The 24,488-nt window shown below is 35.5% G+C and overlaps 1 protein-coding gene across 1 annotated transcript in view; it reads left to right on the forward strand.

Annotated features, from left to right (window-relative positions):
• LOC106470574 (zinc finger protein 420-like) overlaps positions 1-24,488 on the forward strand; it is an 80,680-nt gene that overhangs the window by 10,185 nt on the left and 46,007 nt on the right. The window contains exons 2-4 of the mRNA XM_022399177.1: positions 7,898-7,947; positions 12,196-12,370; positions 21,000-22,530. Coding sequence (XP_022254885.1) covers positions 7,898-7,947; positions 12,196-12,370; positions 21,000-22,530 — 1,756 coding nt within the window. The remainder of the gene's footprint in view (positions 1-7,897; positions 7,948-12,195; positions 12,371-20,999; positions 22,531-24,488) is intronic.

Raw genomic sequence — 24,488 nt, forward strand, 5'->3', positions numbered from 1 at the left:
GGGCTAGGGTACCAGTGTTGGGCATTCTCAATGGGTGTTGTTGACATCGTGTCTGATGCTGGAGTTTGGGTATAGTGTTCGTGAAGCCCTGGTGTTGCTGCAGTGTGCTTGTTTAACATTGTAGTGCATCCCCTCAAAGGACTCCATGGTGGGTGGGGTCAGTGGGCTCTGAATCTCCCTCTTTTGTTATGGATCCTCCAAATAAAAAAAACAAACTGCTCATTGGTAAACAACCATGCCTTGAAGACTCCAAACAGCAGTCTCCACCACAATGTGCACTTGTACCTCGCTTCCTGATCTTGCATTTCCTGTCTGATAAATCTTTAGGGTAAATGTCTCCCTTTTTTATACATAAGGAATTAGAGGGGCTTGCTGGCTATAAAGTCAGTTAAGAAGCTTGGTGGAGACATCCACAGCTAAGCACAGTGACCTTCTCCTGAATTCCATTGAGGTTACTCCCTATGCTTCTTTGAATTCCTCATGAGGAGTTATTGTCGAGAGGGATTTGAAGACCATCCCCGAGTCTGGGATCCTCGCTGGTTTCTCCAGCCAAAAAGTTTCTCCACTCGTAAAGACGGACTTATGCTGCCTACCAATGTTCTCATTTTGACATTTTCATCTCTGCATCCTCTTGCCTTTGTCAAGGTACGTTATTTGAACTGTAAGGTACGACTATATTCCCAACCCTCTTGATGTTTCCAGTGTCAGTGGTTCAATCATTCGAAGACATTTAGTCATGGTTCTGTGATGTGTGCTCTTCTGGTGGCAAAGACCATGATGCCTACAAGTGCAAACTGGACCCTCACTGTCTAAACTGTAATGGATCCCACCCCTCTTGCATTAGATCTTACCCTAAGTGGGTGGAGGAGAAAGAGGTACAACATTTGAATACTGTTAAAAACATTTCCTACCCCAAGGCTCGGAAGCTATTGTTCCCTACTCCATCTTGGACATATGCTGCTACACTCCACTCCACTGCTAAGGTGGGAGTGCAGACGGACCTTTCAATTCTTCAATCTGAGTCTTTTTCATGTTATCTGAGGGGTCTTCTGCCTTCAATGGATAACAGAGTTGACCGGTCTATGTCTACTCCAATTTCTGTCCTCACCATTCCTTCTATTGACTTCCTGGGTCCTCCTCCTATGGCATCAGCCTCCGGTATCCCCTCTGGTCCTTCTTCTTTGGCCCCCGAGATGCAGGACAATCATTTGATCACGTCTTCAGTTGCTGGATTCTAAGTCTGATGACAGAGATCTGCCCACTCGTCTGAGGGCAGGATCCATGGAGGTCGTTAGACCTCCTTCTAGTAAAGAAAAATGGCACGGTCATAAACCAAAGGGTTCTCCAGCACCTAAATAAATATGGTCACTTTGATACAGTGGAACTGTCGAGGTTTTCATTTTAATCTTGTTGACATTAAGGCTTTGATTGATTCCTGTTATCCCGTGTGTCTTTCCTTACAGGAATGTTTCTGAAACCTGCCAATACAGTCACCTTTTGGCAGTTTTCTTTGTACAAGAATGACACGTTGTGTGATGGTTGAGTGCATGGAAGGGTGGCATTGCTGGTTGACCAGCATGTGCCCTCCTTATCTGTGTCACTCGATACACCCTTGGAGGCTGTAGCCATCCATGTTTTCTTGGGTTGTACCATCACTGTTTGTTCTCTCTACCTGTCTCCTGGTGAGACTTATGATCAATTGAACCTTGATTGCCATCTCCCTTTTTAATCCTGGGAGACTTTAATGGACACAAACCCCTCTGGGGCAGTGCTGCTATTGACGGGAGGGGTCGTTCCATCAAGCGTCTGCTCTCGGATCACAACCTTTCTCTCTTCAATACTGGATCTTGTACTTATTTTCATGCACCTAGTCAGTCTTTCACTGCCACAGATCTTTCGATCTTCTCCCCTTCTTTTCTTGGATGGTTGATAGTGACCCATGGGCAGTGATAATTTTCCTCTCCTTTAGAGGGAGATTGGCCATGATCGATGCCACTCAACCAGAGTGCCACGATGGAAGTTGGACCTGGCTGACTGGCCCTCTTTCACCGCTCTCTCTAAACTTGATCCTGCCATTGTCTGTCTGCCATCAATAGACAACTGTGTGACAGCACTGACTGACTGTTTCATCCAGGCAACTGCTCACTTTATTCCTAAGACTTCGACATGTTTTCCACAGTATCCTCATCCATGGTGGAGTCCTGCCTGCCAGGAGGCACAGAAGGCTAAAAAACGGGCCTCGGATACCTTCCGACAGTATCCCTCTCTTTCTTACCGCATAGTTTATCAGTGAGCCTGTGCCCACGATCGGCAAGTTTGACGTCAAAGCCAAAAGGAGTCTTGGATTAAGTTCTCTACTGGCATCTCTTCCACCACCAGTTCCAAAACCATATGGGACAAGATTTGGAAAGTCACTGGGAGGTCTGTTTCCCATCTTCTTTCCATCTTTCTCTCCAATGGCCAGGAAGTTGCTGATGCTCTCGGCCACAGCTTTTCTCGTGTATCTAACTTCTGTTTCTTCCCCTGCCTTCTTGACCATCAAGTCTCGGGCAGAGTGATCACCTCTTTCCTTTTGGGCCAATCGTCTCTACGACTATAATTGCCCCTTTGCACTGGTGGAACTCAAACTTGCTCTTCATCGGTCTGGTAGTGCATCGATTGGACCTGATGATGTTCATTATGAGATACTGCGCCATCTCTCTTATGCCTCTATTGCTATTCTTCTGGTTATTTTTAACTGGATCTGACAGGAGCATGTTTTTTCTGATGTTTGGTGCCAGGCTATTGTACTCCCTTTTTCTAACCCTGGGAAAGATCCCAAGATTCCTTCTAATGATCATCCCATTGCTTTGACTAGCTGTCTTTGTAAGGTCTTAGAGAGGATGATTAATGCTCATCTTGTTTGTTTCCTCAAATCGAACACACTCCTCACGCCCACCCAGTGTAGGTTCTGTTGACAGCACTCCACCATGGACCATCTGATTCGACTTGAAATGTCAATCAGGGAAGCCTTCCTCGAGAGAGAACATCTTGTTTCCATGTTCTTTGATCTTAAAAAGGCTTATGGCACTATGTGGAGTTATGGCATTTTGCAGGACCTCCACTCCTATGGGTTGCATGGCCATTTACCCATTTTTATTCAGAACTTTTTACTGGACAGGCGATTCCAAGTCCGTGTGGGTTCAACTCTTTCCCGTTCCTTTCCACAGGGATTTGGAGTCCATCAGGGCTATGTCTTGAATGTCACACTTTTTAGTGTCAAAATTAATGCTATCGCTACTCACCTTCCTCCAACTATTGCAAATAGGCTCTATGTCGACGACTTCCACATCTCGTGTCAGGTTTAATGAGTGGCAGCTTCAGACTGCCCTCAATCACTTGTTGACGTGGATCACTGCAAACAGTTTTACATTTTCTTTTTCCAAAACCATTTGCGTGCATTTTTCCACCAACGGGGTCTCCACCCCAATCCCAAGCTCTGTCTCAGCGATGTTGTTATTCATGTGGTCTCTGAGGCAAAGTTCTTGGGGCTTATCTTTGACCATAAGCTTACCTTCATTCCGCACGTGTCAAGTGTACAAAGGCTATGAATATCCTCTGTGTCCTCTCTTCCACCTCTTGGGGAGTGGATCGATGTTCTCTGCTCAAGATCTATAGTTCCCTGATTCGATCCAAACTGAACTATGGGTCTGCCAGGACCTTGGCCTTGAAGATGCTGGACCCCGTTCATCATCTGGGACTTCGGCTCTGCACCGGGGCTTTTCGCATTTCTCCAGTCCAGAGTTTATACCCTGACTCCCACAAACCTCCTCTTCACCTCCATCGTTTACAACTTTCTCTACAATATACTATCAAGCTTTGATTCTTACCACAGCATCCCACCTGGGATTGTGTCTTCCTTTCTCGGTGGGCCGTGCTCTTTCAGAACAGATGGTCTGCAATTTTGGCCTTCATATCCGGGCACAACTGGCTGAATTGGGTCTGGCATTGATCCCTGCCTGTGACCTTTCCTTGAATTCATCTGAAGACATCGGATACTCCCGAATATCAAATGTAGCAATAACTAGTTTTATATTTCCAAACATTTCTAAATGTGCATGTAAAAAATCTTATAATTCACAAGACTTAGCTTCTTGATCATATAATTTCAAAAATCGTGTTTAAAGATACTGAAAATGAATGAATATGGAAGACAATTAATAAGACATATCAATGAATTGCAGCGTTTCTAATAAATCTGCATTATCATTCACAATGTGCGTCTTCAAAATAAAAGATGGTCTAAACTGGCTGTAAAAAAAGAAATTGTTACCAAATATTACCTGCACCCTAACCTGTAGATAAATTTTTAGGGGAAAAAATGTGTGTTATATTCGGAACCTTACGGTATGTTAATTTCCATTAGGATTGATAATGTATCCTGTGTCATGGATATTTTCTTCTCGGTTTACTGGCTGTTAGCAGAGCTGAAACTTCTCTTACACTCAGCTGTGGTTAGTGAGATTACTAGCAAAATTAACACTATAGGAATAACATGTCTCATGAGATCCACAGATTTCATATTGGAGAAAAGGCTTTTATAAGCATTAGTCACTGGTCCACCTTTCATTCTATTTATATAAATTTTAACCTTGAACTATTCATCCAAAGTATTTTCTTTCTTCTCACCTTTCAGGACAGGGGCATATATTCTCAACAAATTATCCACTTCTACTTAGCTGTAGTTTCTGAACTCTTCCCACATACCTGTGCTGTTAGGCCAGATGTGAAAGTCATACATTTTGAACAGTGAATGTAGTTCACCACCAAGATGTTTGATAAATCTTTTTTTCTAGAAAAAAACTGAATTGTTTAGAGGATTCAATTTCTTGATTCTTTTTTTAACTGTCTTTTCATTTACTGTTCTTCTGTCATCTAAGAACTAACACCTTTTCAGTTTAACTTCATTCTAATCAGCTTCATTGTCAAAGCTTCAGTTCTTTTAGCAGTCTCTAATATCAGAATGTCTTTTGTTGAAAAGTTTTGAAACATCACTGATTACATCAGTTAAATCAGTCCTAAACTTTAAAAAATGAGAAATCTCTTTCATTTATGTAAAGTATCCTATAGCCTTAGAGGCAGCTTCATCTTTCCTAGTAGTAATACCTTCCAGGTGGACTGGAGTTATCTCATAAGTGTCTAGCAATGATTTCAGTGTTTTTGCTAGCTACCCAACAAATTTGCTGCACCCCACTCTCATAGTGTTTCAATTCCTTATCCATCTTCACTGCTGTGTACTCGACTTAGAAAATTCTGTACTCTTTGGTTTAGCAACAGCTCTTTCGTATTCTATAAACCAAATATGTTTTATCATCACATTTTAATGATTATTTCCAAAACTTCTCCTTAATACACATTACCAAGGTCAACTCTTTCTCTGATATTGATAAAAATTTGCATCAAACTTTGTGAAGTAGTACCCAGGAGTTGTCGTTCTCTGCTGGCCATGTCATCTGAACATGTTTTCCTTTTCAAAGAATGGTTTTCATTCTTTCTCAGTTTCTTTCTTCTGCCTGCTTTTCTGCTTTCTTATTTTTAACTTTTTCTTGTTCACAACTCTTTATCCTCTGTTGAGAAACCTTTATATGTCAGGTTTTTTTAAAGGGCATGATAAAATAGTAAAACTTAAGACTCTAATCTTATTATCAGCAGCAGTTGCTAAACATTTTTAATTCATTCTGACTAATATTTATTCTCCAAAAGGATTCCAGCAATTGCTTAATAAATGAATGGGCTATTTATGATATTGACCCTTTTACTTAGGTACCAACCAGTGATGCTAAAGAACATACTTATGTGTGGATATTTTGTAAACAAAATTAAAATTTTTTTAGCATCATGGACCTTAAACACAGTCATGGCATTAATTACTGTGCCACTTGTTATTGCTTAATAATATTATCAGGGGCAACAATGTAATACACTTACTTGAATAGTGAGAACAGTGACAGTTTAAGGGTAAATAGAAATTAATCCTTTCTGGCCTTTCATTTATAGTTCTTCAATTATTCTATTGGCAAGCTAACTTTAACCAGCTGAAGTAATGCATTTTTTTTTCTGTAAGAAGAGTGCATGTAAAAAGTCAGTTTGTCCTTATTTATCCACTACCCATACATATGAGTGGAATTTTTTATCCCTGTCATATTGATTACTCAAAAGAGATACTAAGAACCTCTTTATACACATCACTAGTTATTCCTCACTTGAAATAGTACATACGGTTTTGGTCTTCTTATCTAAAAAAAGAATATTGATTTACTAAAAGGGACCTACTAGGGTGATTCCAGGGATGGGTTTAAGATCTTGGGTAAGAGTTGAACTTATCTAAGTTTATATAATTATCCAGGTTATCAATAGGATAAAGGCCTCTAAGTTTTTGCGCTTTTCTATGAAACTAATAGAATGAGAGAACATAAGTTAAAATTTGGAATAGACAGACAAAGCTTCAATTAAGACACTTTTATTTTTCTAACAAGGTGATTGACTTATGGAATGAGTTACTGTTGGCATTGTGAAGGCCAGTACTTTAACCCTGTGTTAGGCTTCTGTAAAAAAATTCCATATTCACTCTCCTGGGGGTCAGAGTGGACCCCATCATAAAAATGTAAAAATATTTAAATAATAATAAATTATTATTTTGGAAACAAAAACCACTAACACTCAAAATATTTTCCTTTATTAATCAATAAATGAACATTGAATATTACAACTTGTTTCTTTCTTACCACCTAAACTAGTGGTTCCCAACCTGGAGTGTGTAAAGGTAGTATCTCATTAAACAAGTAAGTTTTTTGATACTGCTGTTTTTTTTAATTGCACACTCAATTATATATGTCTTTTATTTGATAGTGGAAAATGAGTTAATTATTAGTTAATAAAAACAGTTTGTTGGGTAGACGGAATCTTTCAAAAACATGGGATCCATGGGGGGGGGGAATAATAAATGTTTCTTTGGTGGTGAAAAGGTTGGGAACCACTGACCTAAACTAGCCGAATATTGAAGCTACTGAGACAACAGAATTACATGCTTCCAGTGGCAATGTTTACAAAATATTTGGGGTCCGTGAAGACCCCAGAAAACTAACGCAGGGTTAAAGGAGTTTAAAAGGAGAATTAAAGGCTTCCTGTAAAATAAAGGGTAAGTTCAAGTTTTTACTTTTTCTCAAAGGTTGGTCCTTTAAGGACCAAATGGTTCCCTTTTGTCTGAATGTTACATTTGTACTGATACAGGAAAATTTCCTTTTGCTTCTCCCTTCCTTCTCTATCTGCTGAATTAGAATATGTTTTTTTTTGTCAGTTAAGCCTTGGCAAGCTCACTCTGCATCTTCACTTAGGTTTTCTTTTCAAGAGGTTGGATTATCTTCCCATACTCGGAGGTGATTCCCAGGATGAAACACCTGAGAACAAAGTGACTGGTCTTTGGTTAGTACAGACAAAGAGTGTAAATACTTAGTGCAACATCAGTAAGGGAGGAAAACAAGAGAGATGTTGACAAATTCAAGAGAAATACCTTTTGGTAATAGTAGAAGTATCACATTTTTTATATTTTGCTTCACATTTACAGTTAATGTTGAAGAAGTTTATTTTATCCGAAAGGAAAGGGTAAAACTAGCAGTTAACTCTTGTGTATTTTATAGTAAGGAAATTTGTTATGATTTAGCAATGCATAAGTAATATAAAGTTTTGTCATTACATACAAAAACAGAGGATAGTTCTAGCTGCTAAAGTTTTTATAGTAAGGAAGATAGTTGTGATGTAGCATTGCATAAATGACATTCAAGTTTGTTGTTACACACAAAAATACTATTTATGTCCCTAGAAGAAGGATCTTTATATTCCAACTTTGATTTTAAAATAGGTAAGGAGGAGCAAGAAAAGAATTATGATGAAATATCAAAGAAAACTGAGGTAATATATAATTTTTTTTATTAGAATAAAAGACTAAGTCCTTGTGGAGAATCATTTAGCTGTAGTTTTATGATACCTTTTTTTTTGGTCTTCATACTTAATGTGTAATCATTGCTAATAATGTTAATAGGTACAACCTGAAAAAGTTCAATGCAAGTTTTTGTTATGAACTGTAGTTTGACATCAGAAAGATAGTGTAGAAATACATTGACTAAGCTATTTATTGTAATTATTGAAACATTAGTGTTGATATTTTGCAGTTGTTTGTTAGCAAAGCTTTTCCTTAAGCTAATTAGCAATTAAAAGAAGTAGGTTGTGAAGTATAATATAGATATTTTGTGTCTGTATGACAAATTGTGGACAAATACTTTATACAAGTTTCATTGCTTGCTGTTTTCTTCAGTGACACTGTAAAAAAAATAGTGCACTTAAAGATTATTTTAGTATAGTTTATAAAGTAAGAAATACTACTTATACCTACTTGTACATTTTTATTTTATTGAGTACGATTTAAAAATTATTAAATTTGAAGTTTATAAAAAGGAAAAAAAATTCAACTCTACATTTAATTAATTTTTTCTTTTCACTTCTTTATTAATTTTGATCTTGAGCAAGGTTTGGCAAATTTTGGATATCAAGTCACAATGAATTTATTATTTTACAGCCCAAGACCGATACAAGTGATAACTTACTTGCATGGGGAAGCACATTATGGTAACACAGTAATAAATTACTTTTATTTTATTATTACCTCCAATGAACAAATACTTGGACATAACATTTCTAACCATGCTACTGACAAAACTACACCTCAGAGACTGGATATTACAACTCTAACCAGTTGTTCCATGTGCTAATTGCCTTGCCAACAGAAGCACCTGGAGGCTTGTAGTTTTTCTCTTATTTTTAGGGTAGTAAAAATGGCCTGTTCCTTATATTTCCATTAAGTTAATGAAGGAGAATAAAATACTAACAAATGCAGTTTTACATTCTGAAACTTTTATGTGAAGCAGCAGCAGTACAATAAAATCAATAGTGATGTTTGAAGGAATACTCTCCCACTTCAGTCAGTTCCTCATCATCAGTGATATCTACCTTATTATATTTACTCTGATCATTTTATCATGTATGTATTGAATTTCACACCTTTTGCCACTCATATTCTAGTGTTTTCTTCCAGCAAGTCAAGGCAGTAATATGAAGAAATATGAAAATTAAGTATTATGGTATTATGGCATATAGAAAATGAAACCACAAGAACAGTAACAATAAATGTATTCATTTTGCTGTGCAGATAAACAAAACAAAATTGTGTAAAAAAACACAGAAGTCGAGAAGATTACATATGAATTTGGAAAATTGGAAAATAGGCCTTTTGGTAAGGGAAGGAGCAGTTGCACCATTTTCACTCACTCAGATCTGCTTATGTTATTTCCCTTTCATGCTACTCAGACTTGGTATGCAGCTCAAATAGAGATCACTAAATGAATGTGGCACTAGCAGGTGAAACAATCTTGTTAATCAGAATTAGAATAACCTTCTGTACTCGAGAACTTGTAGTATAAATGTATGTATCCTGGGTGTATTAATGCATGACAGTGAGAATCTATGAATATTCCTTCTGAACTATGTACTAGAAATTTTTTTTTGTGCATTATAAGTTTTATTAGCAAAACTACAACACCAACTAAGAATTTGTTAGTGTGGTAGCGTTAAATCTGAGCCCTGATTTATTCTTGTGGTAGAATACACCCAAGTCTAAATCTATAAGTCTAGACTAGCCTACAAAGCCTTAGTATTCAGCCAAGCAGTAGTATTTGCATGATGTAGGAAAGCCTAAAACAGAATAAGAAAAAAAGGGGAAATGGTAGATATGGTAATAGTAATGCTTATACAAGTGGTAGTGGTAGTAGATGAAATTTGTTGTGATAAGGTTGAGATTTTGTTGTGTATGCTCATGTACTTGAAAAGAAAAAAAATGGAGATATACAATTTGGGAGAGGGGAAAATAGTTTTCATTATTATTATTTTTTTTTTGCACTTTAAAATGTTTTGTGGAACCTGAGAATTATTTCAAATACTTGAATAGTTGGAATAATCAAAACTAGTAATAATCAGAAACCCTAAATTTGATTAGTTGATTATTTTCATGAGTCATGACACTAATGAGTTAAGGTAAACAAATTTGTATTAACCGTCTTGCAATGTGTCTACCTCTGGTCAGATGTCAAAGGACATTCAAAATTTTATTGATCTACTATTTTATGAATGTATGCCACTAAGTTTGGTATCAAATTGTAGATTATAATTCAAATTTTAGTATTATACATTAGTTAATTTCTTAATTTAAAAGTAAATATTAAAACAAAATTTCTGAATATCAATTTTTTGTGTCATGTGGTATGTTGAATACAGCTTTGGTTCAGATTAGATGTTTTTGATGTCCAAATGCAAAGTCTATAATTTATTATGAATTAGAAACTCAAATTAACAATATTGACAAGCTAGAATATAAAATAAGAACCTTCTATCTTTTCTGTTTGCTGAGATATCGCTACATTTAGTGAATCAAACAAAGTGGCCCTGCTCACCTCTTTCCATTTTTGAAAATATTTTCTTACATACACCTTCTTCTGTCTATGATGTGTGGATAACCAATCAAAAGCTCAAAATGTCCCACTGGTGGTTTTCTCAGTCTCTATAAGGTGGGAAGTTCCCAAGATTATTTCTTTGTCTTGAATCGCTGAAGGAAGTGAAAATGTTATCCAGAAAATTTTTTTTACTCAAATACAGTTTAATTAGTAAGCCTGATAAATTGCACTGGAATTCCACAATATTGATAGTAATTTATTGGTTATTTCAATATGCATATATCAAACCTAAAAAAAATTGTTTTACATCCTCCACGTGTGAAATTTGACAAGGCTTAGCAAATTACGGCAACCTGGCAAATGAATACAAAGTTTGTAAGTTCAAAAAAATTATTGTTTTTGATATTTCTTTGTTTACTGTTCTTTGTTTTAAGAAAAATAACTTAAAATTAAGAACTTATTTGTAAATAGTAATAATATATATATGGATTATAATATATTTATATATTATAACCAAAATGTGACTGTATTTTACAACATACTGGTTCAACAGAACAAACTGAAGACAGGGCACTTTATAAAGACAAGTTTTATACTGTTGGATACGGTAACATGACTGCACATGTGCTGCATGATTGCAACTTCTTTAATGTTAGTTAAACATGGCTGAAAGATCAATGAAATAACAAAAAATGTCATTTAGCCTAAACATTTTTGGTTTCTTGTTATAATTTGCAGTCATTCTAGAATGAAAATCGTAACTTTTTTATGTTGGCCATGAGGTCGGTCAAATTGACCAAATCCATACAGAGATAAAATAATGAAAATAACAGATAAAATATATAGTTTTTTTCCACAAAAAAAACGTTTGATAATTATCTGGAGATTATTATTCATGTGTAAAATTTGACAATTTTCTAATACATAAAAGTATTTTTAATCTTAAAATCAAATTTCCTTTATGTTGGACAGTCAAATTTCGAAAAGAAAAATATGGAAAAAAAAATAAAACAAGAAAATGTAATATTTTTTTACTAAATCCTTGTAGTGTTTACTGAGACTCTGCAAAATTTCATGAAGATAAGTTTCCTGTATTAAAAGTTTAGTATGGAAACTATACAAGCACAAAATGGTTACAAGGTCAGTCCCTGGATCCAAGCCTGTAGTGAGAGAGTTAATGAAAAATAGTAGTGGAAATATTTCAGTTACTGAATAGTTGAATAGTCAAACAGTAGTAATCAGAAACACTAATCTTAATTAGAATATTATTTTTATAACATTAATGATTTAATCATAATTTTGATTACTAGATAGTTGGAATCATCAAAACAGTAATAATTGGAAATGCTAGTTGATTATTTTGTGACATTAATTAATTTAATCATAATTTCAATTAATAGATTATTTATCATGACACTGATTGATGTAATCAATGCTCATAGGTAATTGATTATATCAGCTAAGCCAGGTAATCATCCAGCTTTAGCCATTTTGTAAACAGATGGGTATAGAAATTCCTAACTATTATTAGACTAATATAAATTATTTATATATGTTTAATTTTATTTTTGTAGTGGCCTACTCGAAGGCCTGATTTGTATCTCTTTTGCATCTCTAATATGTTAATAGTTGTTTCTTATCTCTATAATTTTTTCAGTATACCTTTGTCAGAGTGAAAACTGAACAGTCTGGTGAATTATTGCATTATGATATTTTTTCCAAGTTTAGTGAGAGTGATGATATTGTCTGTTCAAAGATTGATGTTATCGAAGTGAAAAAAGAAAATAAAGAAGAGTTACAAATTGTTAACTCTGAGTCAGAAGTGGCATCAGGTAAGTACAAAGTATCCTTAAGTATATATATGTGTGTATGTATGTGTGTGTGTGTGTATATATATATATAGTAATAGAGAATTAATGTATGGTGTATATATATGCATTTAAAATTTGTTCATACCCCTGCCTTGAAGTTCTGTGGTTGGATCAACCACATATGGAGGCATCACAAAGCTTTATTGGTTATATTACATTAGTAAGAAACATTAGATGGCTAGAGTTTGCTTAGAGGAGAAACAGTGTTTGGACCAAACTTATGAGGCAAAGTATAATAGAACCCTGATGAGTTTACACTGAGAATTTCCGTGAGACACATTATTGTCTCTTACTGTAGATGTCTGGGAAATGCTTGATTGAGGATCATGTCTTCGGCTTCAAGATGTTGCTTCTAAGAAAGTTATATGTAGGATCAGTACAACCCTGTAATGTTATAGGATGGTCAGGGTGTATCTGTTGAAGTAACTTATGGTCAGGGTATATATGTTGAAGCAACTTCTGTGGTTGTCAAGATATGTCTGTTGAAGCAACTTCTGGGATTGTCAAGATATGTCTGTTGAAGCAACTTCTGGGATTGTCAAGATATGTCTGTTGAAGCAACTTCCAATACAGTTCAATACCTAAAGTTGAAGAGAGTACAAACTAAACATTAGAACACGAGTACTGCCAAACGAGAAGTGATAGTTCAGTAGAATTGAATAGAGGGAGTCACATGCGTCAAGAGAGTATGTCATACTCTTATTGGTCGAGGGTTGTCGCATGATGATTTGCATGCAAGATGCATCGGAGTCAGTCAATTCCAAATGTGGGAGATTTAAGGCTTGTGGCATGCAGAATTTATTTTTTTGCATATAGAGGGTAGCACTGAATGAGAATAACTATATATGCGAGAAGCAAGTGTTTTATTTTAATTTTTTTCCATATCTTTGTATTAATTTCTCTCAACAGGTTTACTCTTTATTATACAATAGTGACATTTTAAACTTGCTGAGTTATTCCAAAGTGGAATTATTATATATTTCTACCCAATTACGGAACTTATTACTTCATTACAAAAACTTTTTCTTTGTTTCTGCCAACACAGTTGTGTTTGGTTATTCATTTTGCATTATGAATTCTACATTACCACTTCAGAGGTTATATGTTCTGTTTGCACATTTACACTGACTTCAGGTTGTGGTACTCCACAGGAAGATTTTCAGCTTTACTTCATCGGGAGATTGATTGTGCAAGATGCTGATATTTGTCAGGCCTTGCCTCAAGTTTGGGGCCCACACATTTTGACCAACTTTGAAAGATAAGATGTTATATTGTTATGGTTTTTGAATACTTATAATGTTATTATTTGTAGTTATTTGTGTTTTATGATACAAGTTTCAATAATTTAGTCGATACTCGTAGTCCAGTTCATGTTAGAAGTTAAGCTTAGTTGTATTCTTTCTCCTATACCACTGATACTAGGGATCTTTGTTATTTTAGGATTACCTGTAATTCATCTGACTGGGATATCAATCGTTCGTTTAACTATATTGTTTTTGTTTCCATACATCGCGTCTTGTACATAGGTTATTGTTCATACACCCTTATTTTATTTTTTGAATTCCTGTTTATTTCATTTTCGTTATTATACTTATTATTAGGTTAAGATTTTTATTTTAGAGCTTAGTGATATCCTTTGTCCTGCACTGTTTGATTAGGCTTAACATGTGTCTGTTATTCTCGATTTACTTGTAGTTCTACTTGATGATTTTCGCTAATTATGTTAAATATCTTGTTAGCTTAGGCTTAACAAGTGTCTCTTAATTTCTTACCATTCATTTAATTTAATTTATACTTTATACATCTTACCCTTAATTTCATTTGTGTGGGATGGGGTCCACCCTACCTGCTTGCAATATTGTTCTCCTTCCTACAGGCTTTAATTCTTTTTGCCTTAGCTTAACATCAGGCAGATTTTCTTCTTGGTTTTATGTCATTTGGACCTCTGTTAATCCTTTTTATTTTCTCACCTACCTAGTTTTCCAGTTTTGTTTTACTATATCTACTCTCCTATGGGTAATGTTTACCTTCCACTTCCTTTCTTAGGTGTTCCACCTATATTTAGAGATTTTATGTGGGATACCAACTCCTTCCCTCCCTTTTGGGGGGTTGGCCATCTTCTGTTCTTTCCCTCCACATGTGGCTTCTTTCCTTTTGGGAACTTCTTGGGTTGGACACTGCTGTTTGTTTCCCGTCCTCTGCTAATTTGGGACTTACAGTCAGATCTTTTTCTCCACTGGTCCGTTTTTTATTTAGGGGGCTCCTCCTATATAAATTTAGTGTCACATGGGGTATCTGCCATGTTATATTAATTTTTTTTTCATCCCAATATATTGTCATCTTTATTTGTTTACATGTCTGTCAATTTTCTGTCCTTTACCTGCCCTGCCTATGGGTTTTCTCCATTCGTCTTGTATGCTCAATGCTGCTTGGAGTTCTGGATCAGTCGGTCCTACCTCAATGACTTCGTGGGTCGTCTCCGTTTTCATATGTAGTCTTTGATCACATTTGGGTTTGCTATTTCTGCATGTTAGGGTATGCCCACATTACACATTCTTATTTTCCATTTTTTTGGATGCTATTTTAGGTTATTTCACCACATGATTCAGTCCCAGTTTTTTGCCTTGCCCTTTGGACTTGTCTGGTACCATATGTCTTTTATGTGGTGATCTGCATTTTACCCAACTTCCACTTTTTGGGGGTTATTTTATGTTCACTATTCATTGGATGTATAGCTTTGGTTAGCTACTTCGACAGGACTATCCATTGATTTTACTCTTAATTTTCTTCCTTCCCTCTTCTTCTATGTGAGTTGATAGATTTTCATATCCCCTATGATGTCGGGTTCTCTGCTTCCTTCCCCTCTTCTGGCTTGTTTCTCTTCCCTGATGCTCATCTTCTTTGGTTGGGGATGTGATTCGATCTGTAGGAGGCTTCAAGACTATGGTCTCCAAGCAAATGGTCTTATTCCCTTCACACCCTGGTACTTCATCCAGTCCAATGTGCTTTAGTTTACTCTTTTCATTTTGTCTGGATTTGATTAATCATGTTTCATTTTGACTATTCAATAGTGGTGGCTTCTATAACTTGCCAAGGGGACATTCTTTCTTGTTCCTTTTGTGGTAGACAATGGATCTCCCTTTTAGAACCCAAGCACTTCACGTGCATCCCCTGAAGGGTCGTGTTCCAGATTTTTGTCCTTGTTACTCATTTCCTTTCCAATCCCGTCCCATTTTCTCCCTAGGAGTGGCCTCTCAATTCTCCAAATTTTTGATGGCTCAACCTCCTGTTGGGTAATCCTCCATGTGAATTTTTTATCAATTCCCAAATAATTCTGTCTTTTGTTTTTTGCCTCTTGTTCATCCTTCCCTTTCCCTGGCTGTTGATATGTTCAAACAGGATTACATCCAGTTTCTCAATTTAGTTTTCTCTTTCCATCAGTTTTTTCCCAAAATGTTTGTTCATCCATGTCATTCTGGTTCAGGTCATTCTAATCAATTTCCTGGTCAGCACAAATTTGGGTTTCTATGCTATTTTGGCTCAATTCTTACCTTTGTTCTGGATAATTTTTATTTACCTCCATTTCATAGCTCATGTGGTATATTTCTTTTGGCTTTTCTGTTTCTTACCACATTTCTTGTCAATTTGGTCCAGATGACCCTGTCAGTCCAGTACATGCTTTAGGTTGCTTCATTGTTTTCAAGGTTTTTCCATTGAATTCATCTCCCACAATTTCCTTCCCTTACTCACTGCTTTGTCTGTGATTTTTTTTCCCTTCCTCCCTGAACCATTGGGTTTAGATTGTGGTTCAATTGGCCTTTTATTTTTTGTATCCTTCTTCCAATCATTGATTCCTCATGTCTTCACTCAGATCATGCAACTTCCATTTTCTCTGCATATCCAAACTGTCATCTGTTGGAGGTACTTCATCTGTCAAGCACTGGAACTGCTACTCATACATTCATCTCCCATTCTTTACTTTGGGTAGCTGTTTCTTCCTTGTCAGGGTACTGTCATCTACCTATTGCCATTCTTCACTCTTTCGTGAGGCTGTGACTGGTTAAGTTACCTTTTAGTATATATATACACCTCTTATTTTCAGAGGTATCTCCCCCTCTTTTTCCTTATGGATCCCACTCAGTTGTGAGTGGTGCTGTCCAGGTATACTTAAACTAGTAAAAGCTGCACTGTATGTCCATGATGACTTAACCATCATAATTCCATGGCCACACAATGCACACTGTGGAGATGCGGTGTTACACAAGATTGCTTGTAGGTTTGTTTGATAAGTTTGCCCATCTTGAACGGTACTCACCCATGGACTACATAAGTAAAGCATAAGGGGATAGCTGCTCATCCCTGCCATATCTTGTATTGAATAAATCAGTATGGTCTGTTTTTCAAAATAGGGTTTTGTGGTCAACCATTGCACTGTCTCAGGTGTTGATGTTCCTCCAGACTCTCCACTGCGCTTTCTTCCCCCCTTTTCTTCTAGTTGAGTTTGAGAATCCTTACCACTTTACAGTTCCGAGTTGCTGGGGTGGTGGACCATGGAGGCATCCTTCTGAATGTGATAATGAAATACAAATAATATATATATATATATATATAATGATTATAAAACCATTCAGTTGAGAGTAGGGTGGTGGTGTTCTGCTGATGCAGATGACGAGATATCCTCCACTACATAACATGGGAGTGAGCCATCAAAATTGCATTTCACCTCTTCAATTGGGATTCTACCCCCATGTGGATTTCAGTTTCCAGTGGCTGGGTTTTGGATTTAGAGTTGAACCAATCAACATAATTCCTCTCACATGTATTGCAGATGTCTCTATTCCCTCACTCATTTCTACTGTTGTTACTCCATCGTGACCCACTACACAGATAATATTACTAAGTTTCTTCCTCTTTCTCTATCCCTTGATGATTATTATTCGGAGGATATTCCTGCACTTCGGGTGGTTCCTGTCATTATATATTTGAGTGAGATGGTTTAAATTACACAGACATCTTTTCAATGCCAGATGTAAGGTTTTCGGATCGATCATTCAATATCTCACATTGTTATAAAATAACAGCATGTACCCATTCATGGATCGGGGGGTACGAGATTCCTTCCAGTCTTATGAACTTTAGGTGAAAATGGTATGCTCCTCTTTCCTACCCCCCACCAGATGGCTGGGTTTTGGATTGTAGTTGACTTGCTGCCGGTATGATCCTCTTTCCTATCCCCACTTAGATGTCGGTACCCAGAGGCCTGGGTTTTGATTGTAGTTGACTTGTAGGCAGTATGATTTTCTTTCCTACCCCCCATATGGATGTCGGTACCCGGCCAGGTTTTGGATTGTAGTTGACTTGTCAGCAGTATGATTTTCTTTCCTACACCCATATGGATGTCGGTACCCAGCCAGGTTTTGGATTGTAGTTGACTTGTCGGCAATATGATTTTCTTTCCTACCCCCCATATGGATGTCAGTACCCGGCCAGGTTTTTGATTGTAGTTGATTAACCGATGATATGATCCTCATCCTACCCCCAGGTGGATGTCAGTTCCCAGCAGCATAGGTTTTGGATGTAGTTGACTTGCCGTGTATGGTCTGTCACACCCTAGCTACTTTTCATAACTTTAATATATAATGTATGGTTTAGATCACTATCCTGCCATAGCTCTTTCCCATTTGGATGTGCTCCTCTGATTTTCTGCCCATATATATATACAACATCTTTCTACAGTGGGTGAAGAGTATACCTCATTCAGAAGTAACATAATCTCTCACTTATGACCTTTGACTCCGAAGATCTCCTTTTGGGGATTGTCCTTTGGATGCTGTCAAAGGATGCTCTTTCTTTCCCTCACACCAGTCCCTCCACCTATTCAATGGGGAATTCTAGCTATTTATTTGAGCGGAGGTAATGTACTGTATCGAAAGTTATAATTTTCCTATGCTGAAAATGTATTTGCAATAGGTACTTACCTCCCCTCCTACCCTTCCTCCCCAATGAAAATCGGTGCTTCCATTTTCTGCCGAAACTCTGATAGTTCGGTAGAATTGAATAGAGGGAGTCACATACATCAAGAGAGTATGTCGCACTGTTATTGGCAGAGGGTTGTTGCAAGATGATTTGCATGCGAGATGCATTGGAATCAGTCAATTCCAAATGTGGGAGATTCAAGGCTTGTGGCATGTGGAAAATAATTTTTGCATATAGAGGATAGCACTGAACGAGAATAACTATGTATGTGAGAGGAGGTAAGAACCTATCGGAAATACATTTTCAGTATAAGAAAATTATAACTTCTGAGATTGACAAGGTACATCTGTTGAAGTAACTTCCAGGCTTTCTTTGTCTAACATTTGTGTTAATCATCAACAAATTAAAAAATATCTGCAACTGGCATGATTTCTATATTATTGGAACCTCCAATGAACACCACTTTGGAACAGTATTTATAGCCATGCTGCTGGCAGAACTGCACTGCAGAGCTGGATGATAAGAGTGTAGTTGGTTGGCCCATATGTATGCTAATTATCTTGTCAATCAATCAAATGAGTTAAATTTGGGGTCTCTTGCTCTAGTCTCATTTTCTCATAGTTAAACTGGGTCTGCCATGCAGCTTAAATGAAGATTAAAAACTAGCATGGGACTGGCAAGTGAAACAATCTTGTTAATAACAGTTATAGTAACTGTATGTACTCAGAATATTGCATTGTAAAGTACTGAAATGCACGTATTATGGGTGTAGTGATACTTGATAGTAAAGATCTACAACTCTCCCTTCTGAACTGTGTGCTAGAAATGTTTTATAGTGCCTCAAAGATTTATTAGCAATACTGCAACAAACTAGCAGTTCCCTAGTTTTCTAGCATTAATTTTGAAACGGTTATGTGTGTGAAAGAAACCTACACAATTAATTTAGCCATGGTAAGGTTGTGCTGCACTGAAAATGACAAAATATGTTACATCTGTATTGTTGGCCTTTCATTTCATGTTTGTGAGTCTGATACTTATTTAGAAAACAAAATCGTAACTGTGTCATAAAAAATTATTGGAAAATATCATCTTTGTATATATATATAAAAACAATAATAATTGTGTTCAAGTAACTTTCAGAATACTGGTAATTAATCCCCATTTACATTATTATTAACTTAGTTATTTTTGTAATACAAATGTGGACTTAAAACATAGTTAACATGTTTTGTTGAGGCAATTAAAGTTACTTTTTTGGTCTAAAATTTGTTAGACATTTGTTTGTTTGTTTTTTTACATAAGTAATAGACTAAAGCAAATGTCATTTTATGTTAATACATTAGATAAATTAGAAAAACTCTCAGAAGACTGAAAATATAGGTTTAGAGCAAGTGCTAGAGAAAACTGATTGATCACATTAATTCTAAGCCTATTAAGAGAAAATTGGTAAGTTTAAAGAATGATAGGCTCTTGACCAGATAATATTTCTCCAAGGGTTTTGAAAGAGATTAACTATTGGATATCTGTCCTACTTGCCTCGGTGCTCAGACCTTTGCTGTTTTTGTGTTACATCAATGACAAATAAAGCAATGGTACATAAATTGCTGAAAAATTTTATGTATTATATTGTTTTTTACAGTTTTAATTATATTATTTAAAAAGTACCAAATAAATTATGATATTTGCTTTTGATTTCTCCTTAAAATTCATTCTTTTGACAACTTGTTTATGATTCTTTGGGGACATCACTGTGTTTATATGTCCAAAATTAGAAATGTATTGATTCAAAGATTCTGTTCAGTATAATTGCAATTAATACCCACATGTTTAATTTAGTTTTCAGTTGCTGTATTAAAACGTTATTATTAATATTGCTGAATAATTATTTGTATATCTGACCATTTATAAAATCTGCAGTGTTTCTGTTATTGCACATTGTATATTTAAATGCACCCATTTTAACATCAGGGATGGAGTAAAATGTTCATAATGTATTCATGGGATACCGATTGAAATTGGCTTCACATTTCTGCTTAATGCTATTCACTATCCTGTAGTTTTCAATAAAATCTAAGTCAAAATAAACATTGAGTCAATGTCTTGGACTATGTTGGTACAGGGGAAAAAATGTTAACACTTCACTAATATACAAAAATAAAGCAAATTACTGAATTTTGTTTTTTAAGTTATGTTCTGTTACTATCCACTGTACCCTAAAAATCCCTGATGGGTGTTTACTCCTGTAAACCTGACTCTTAGATATAATCAAGTATTATGCATTGTTCAAAGCAGTCATTTTTATCTTTTCCATTTTATATGGGATCTTGGAGAACATTTCTTTGCTGACAAGCAAGCTAGCCTCATTTATTCTTAACTTGCTTTTTAGCATCTTAGTTGTTTCCATATCTACAGACACACCTTTGGAATTTTACTTTTGTTTTAAAATATATTATGAAGTCTTTGTAATTTTATCTTCTAGATCTTTGATTTAAGATAGATTTGTTTATTTTAAAAGTTGATTTTATTCTTTTTCTAGTAGTGTGTTATACTAAAGCTTTAAAAATATATCTACCATTAAATACTATATTTGTTTAAATCCATTTTTTGCTTATAGATTCAAAGGACTATCTAAACAACTGTTATGGTAACCAGTTTCCTTCTTATCACGTACTTGCACTGAAAGCTTCTTATACCAACAGTGCAGAATCTCTGAAAGGAAGCAGTCATGACATGTTGAGTGAAAATTTGCCAACAGAAATTATCTTAAAACAACAGATTCCTATGAAATTAGGTAAACCTTATGGCTGTACTATGTGCAGCAAAGAATTTGGAAGACACACTGATTTAAAAAGACATCAGAGGGTACACACTGAGGAAAAATCGTATAGTTGTGATATATGTAGCAAGACATTTCCACAGAAGTCTTATGTAAAAGAACATCGTGTTATTCATTCTGAGGTGAAACCACACAGTTGTGATGTGTGTGGAAAAGAATTTGCAAAAAAAAGATCATTGAAAGAACATCAGTGGATTCACACTGGTAAGAAGCTGTACAGATGTAGTATCTGTGACAAGGAATTTTCACAAAGTTCTTCTATGAAAAGACATCAGCGTATCCACTTAAGTGGAAATATACACAGATGTAATGTCTGTGGCAAAGAATTTGAGGGGAAAAAATCACTAAAGGAACATCAGTGGATCCACACTGGTAAGAAACTGTACAGTTGTGAGAGCTGTGAAATTGAATTTGCAAACAGTTCATCCTTAAAAAGACATAACTTTACCCACAATACAGAAAAACCATACAGTTGTGATATTTGTGGCAAAGTATTTTCAACAAAATCAAATCTTAAAATGCATGAACTTATACATACTGGAGAGAAACCATACAGTTGTGATGAGTGTGACAAAAAATTTGCAAAAAATGTATCCCTAAAGGAACATCAGTGGATCCACACTGGGAAGAAATTATATAGTTGTAGTATCTGTGAGAAGGAATTTTCACAGAGCAAATCTTTAAAATTGCATCAGAGGATTCACAGTGATGAGAAACCATACAGCTGTGATGTCTGTGAAAAAAGATTTGTGACAAATACTCGCCTAAAGATACATCAGAGGATACACACTGGAGAGAAACTGTATAGTTGTAATGTCTGTAGCAAGGAATTTTCAAGAAGTGTACATTTACAGATGCATAAAAAAATTCATAGTGAAGATAAACCATACAGCTGCCTTTTATGTGTCAAAACATTTAAAAGAAATAGTGAGTTGAAAATGCATCGGATGATACACACTGGGGAGAAACCATATAGTTGTATTGAATGCTGCAAAGGATTTAAAAGAAACAGTGAATTAAAAAGACACCAGAGGATCCATACTGGAGAGAAACCATACAGATGCGTTGTGTGTGTCAAAGAATTGAGGATGAATAGTCATTTAGAAATACATCAGAGGGTACATACTGGTGAAAAACCGTACAGTTGTGATACTTGTGGCAAGCGATTTTCAGGAAGTGCAAATTTAAAAATGCACCAGAGTATTCACAGTGGAGATAAACCATATAATTGTGTTGTGTGTGACAAAGAATTTAGGTTAAATAGGTACTTAAAAAAACACCAGCGAAAGCACACAAAGAAGGAACCATAGTGTTTAATGTTGTCTGTGATAAAATATTTTCAACTTAAAAATGTATCAAAAACATCAAATCATCCATATTGAAAAGATAATTTACACTTGTAATACTTGTTACAGAGTATTTTAACACAATTAGTTTTTAGTTAGATGAGATCACTTATAGCAAAGTTGAAATAAATCACAGAAATGTGGTGTGAGTTGTAAAGAACTTCCAAGTAAATTGTGCATTAAGTGACATCTAAAACCAAACTCTTGGTGTGTTGTAGAGAACAGGCTTAAAGATCCTAAAAAAAGTACATATGGTTATATGTTAACTCAGGTGATCGTGTGGGACATGGCAAAGAAGGAATGTTTAATAAAAACCACAATCAACCATACTGTAGGTGTTAATGTACTTTTTAGTCACTATGAGAAAAACCTGTACACTGGATAGGTGAAGTCATCAGCCACTATTCATTTCTTCACATTATATAGCCACACAATATCAGATATAATAGATACATTTTGAGATTAATTAATTTTTTGAATACTAAGAGAGAAGTAATATAATTGTTATGTTTATTGTGGAGAAGTTATTCATGGTTTATCTTTACAAAAAGAGAGAATTGTTTCATTTTATTAAATTTGTGACAAAGAGTTTGAGAAAGCAAATTATGCAGTATGACATTATAAAATACACAACCTGAAGCCATAACTTTAAATGTTTCCCAGCTGTTAATTGAAGGAAAAAATCTTAATATGTTTACCACTAGGTTCTATTCTACATAGTTCTCTATCTGAATAAAAGTTTTATTTTTCTATAGTTACTAGTATTATTGTTGTTTTTTAATAGCAATATTTTTTGTAAGCAACAACAATATTATGGGGTTAAACATTATGAGAATAATATCCTTGCATAAAATATTATATTTGCTTGTTTCTGATTCACCTTTCATAAAGACATGGAAACAGAATTCTAAACACATTGCTCAGTTTAAAATTAACATTTGTTGAACCAAAGCATTTTTGGATTCATGGTACTATACAAATGCAAATTAATTTCCATTTTCCCACATTTTATTTAACAGTAAATTGTGAAATGGGTAAAAATATTTCAATATATCTACATATAAAACCTGCATGTAAAATTTCCTCCTTATGTTCTTCTTGTAAAAATGTACCCTAACACCAATTATATTACTCTGTAGAACTTCCTCATGTTTTGATACCATACTCTTTACTCTTTCAAAAAGTTACTCCAATTGCTTTCAAAAATTGTCCATTTCGCTCTGTAAAACTTTCTGCATGTCCACTGATACTGTCTACGTTACCCTTAAAAATGTTCTTCTCTTCAAGATCATGCTTTTCACTGTGTAGAAGCACCTTTCACTTATGTTTTACATCACTTATTTTCCTTTGTAAAGACTTACTCCTCCAATTTCTTGATAATATTCACTGAACACTAATAACTTATGTTATTCTTTTCTGGCACCTTTTTGTCTACTGTGAATTTTTTATACCATCTAATAACGCATAATATCTTCCTTCAGGTTGTGATAAGATGTTGATAGCTAGGTAAAGGAAATGCAGGCTACTATTATATAATCTCTATTTTTTTACCTTCGATGTCCAGGAGCATAGAGGAAAAAAGTTAGGTCATGCTGAGTTAAGTAGCATCCTCAGACTTACTGGATTGGTCTCTACAGGACTCCAAGTCACTTGTTAACAAGCCCAGGCATTACCGGATGCTGGTTTGAGTCACCTATGGCCAATGATAGTAGTAAGATGAAGTTTGCTGTGATGTACTGTGATACTATAGTAGTCCCTGATGGATACACCCCCCCCCCCCACTAATGACTTCCTTTTAAATATGACTTTTTTTTTCTGTGTACGGAACTATTTTACATTGATCTGACCTCCCATGAACGACTTCCTAACAGATGCGATATACAACTGTGATTTTTGAGCAGAAGGTCGAATAACAACCTCT

This window comes from Limulus polyphemus, unplaced genomic scaffold (assembly GCF_000517525.1).
Source record: "Limulus polyphemus unplaced genomic scaffold, Limulus_polyphemus-2.1.2 Scaffold4092, whole genome shotgun sequence".
Taxonomy (NCBI): Eukaryota; Metazoa; Arthropoda; class Merostomata; order Xiphosura; family Limulidae; genus Limulus; species Limulus polyphemus.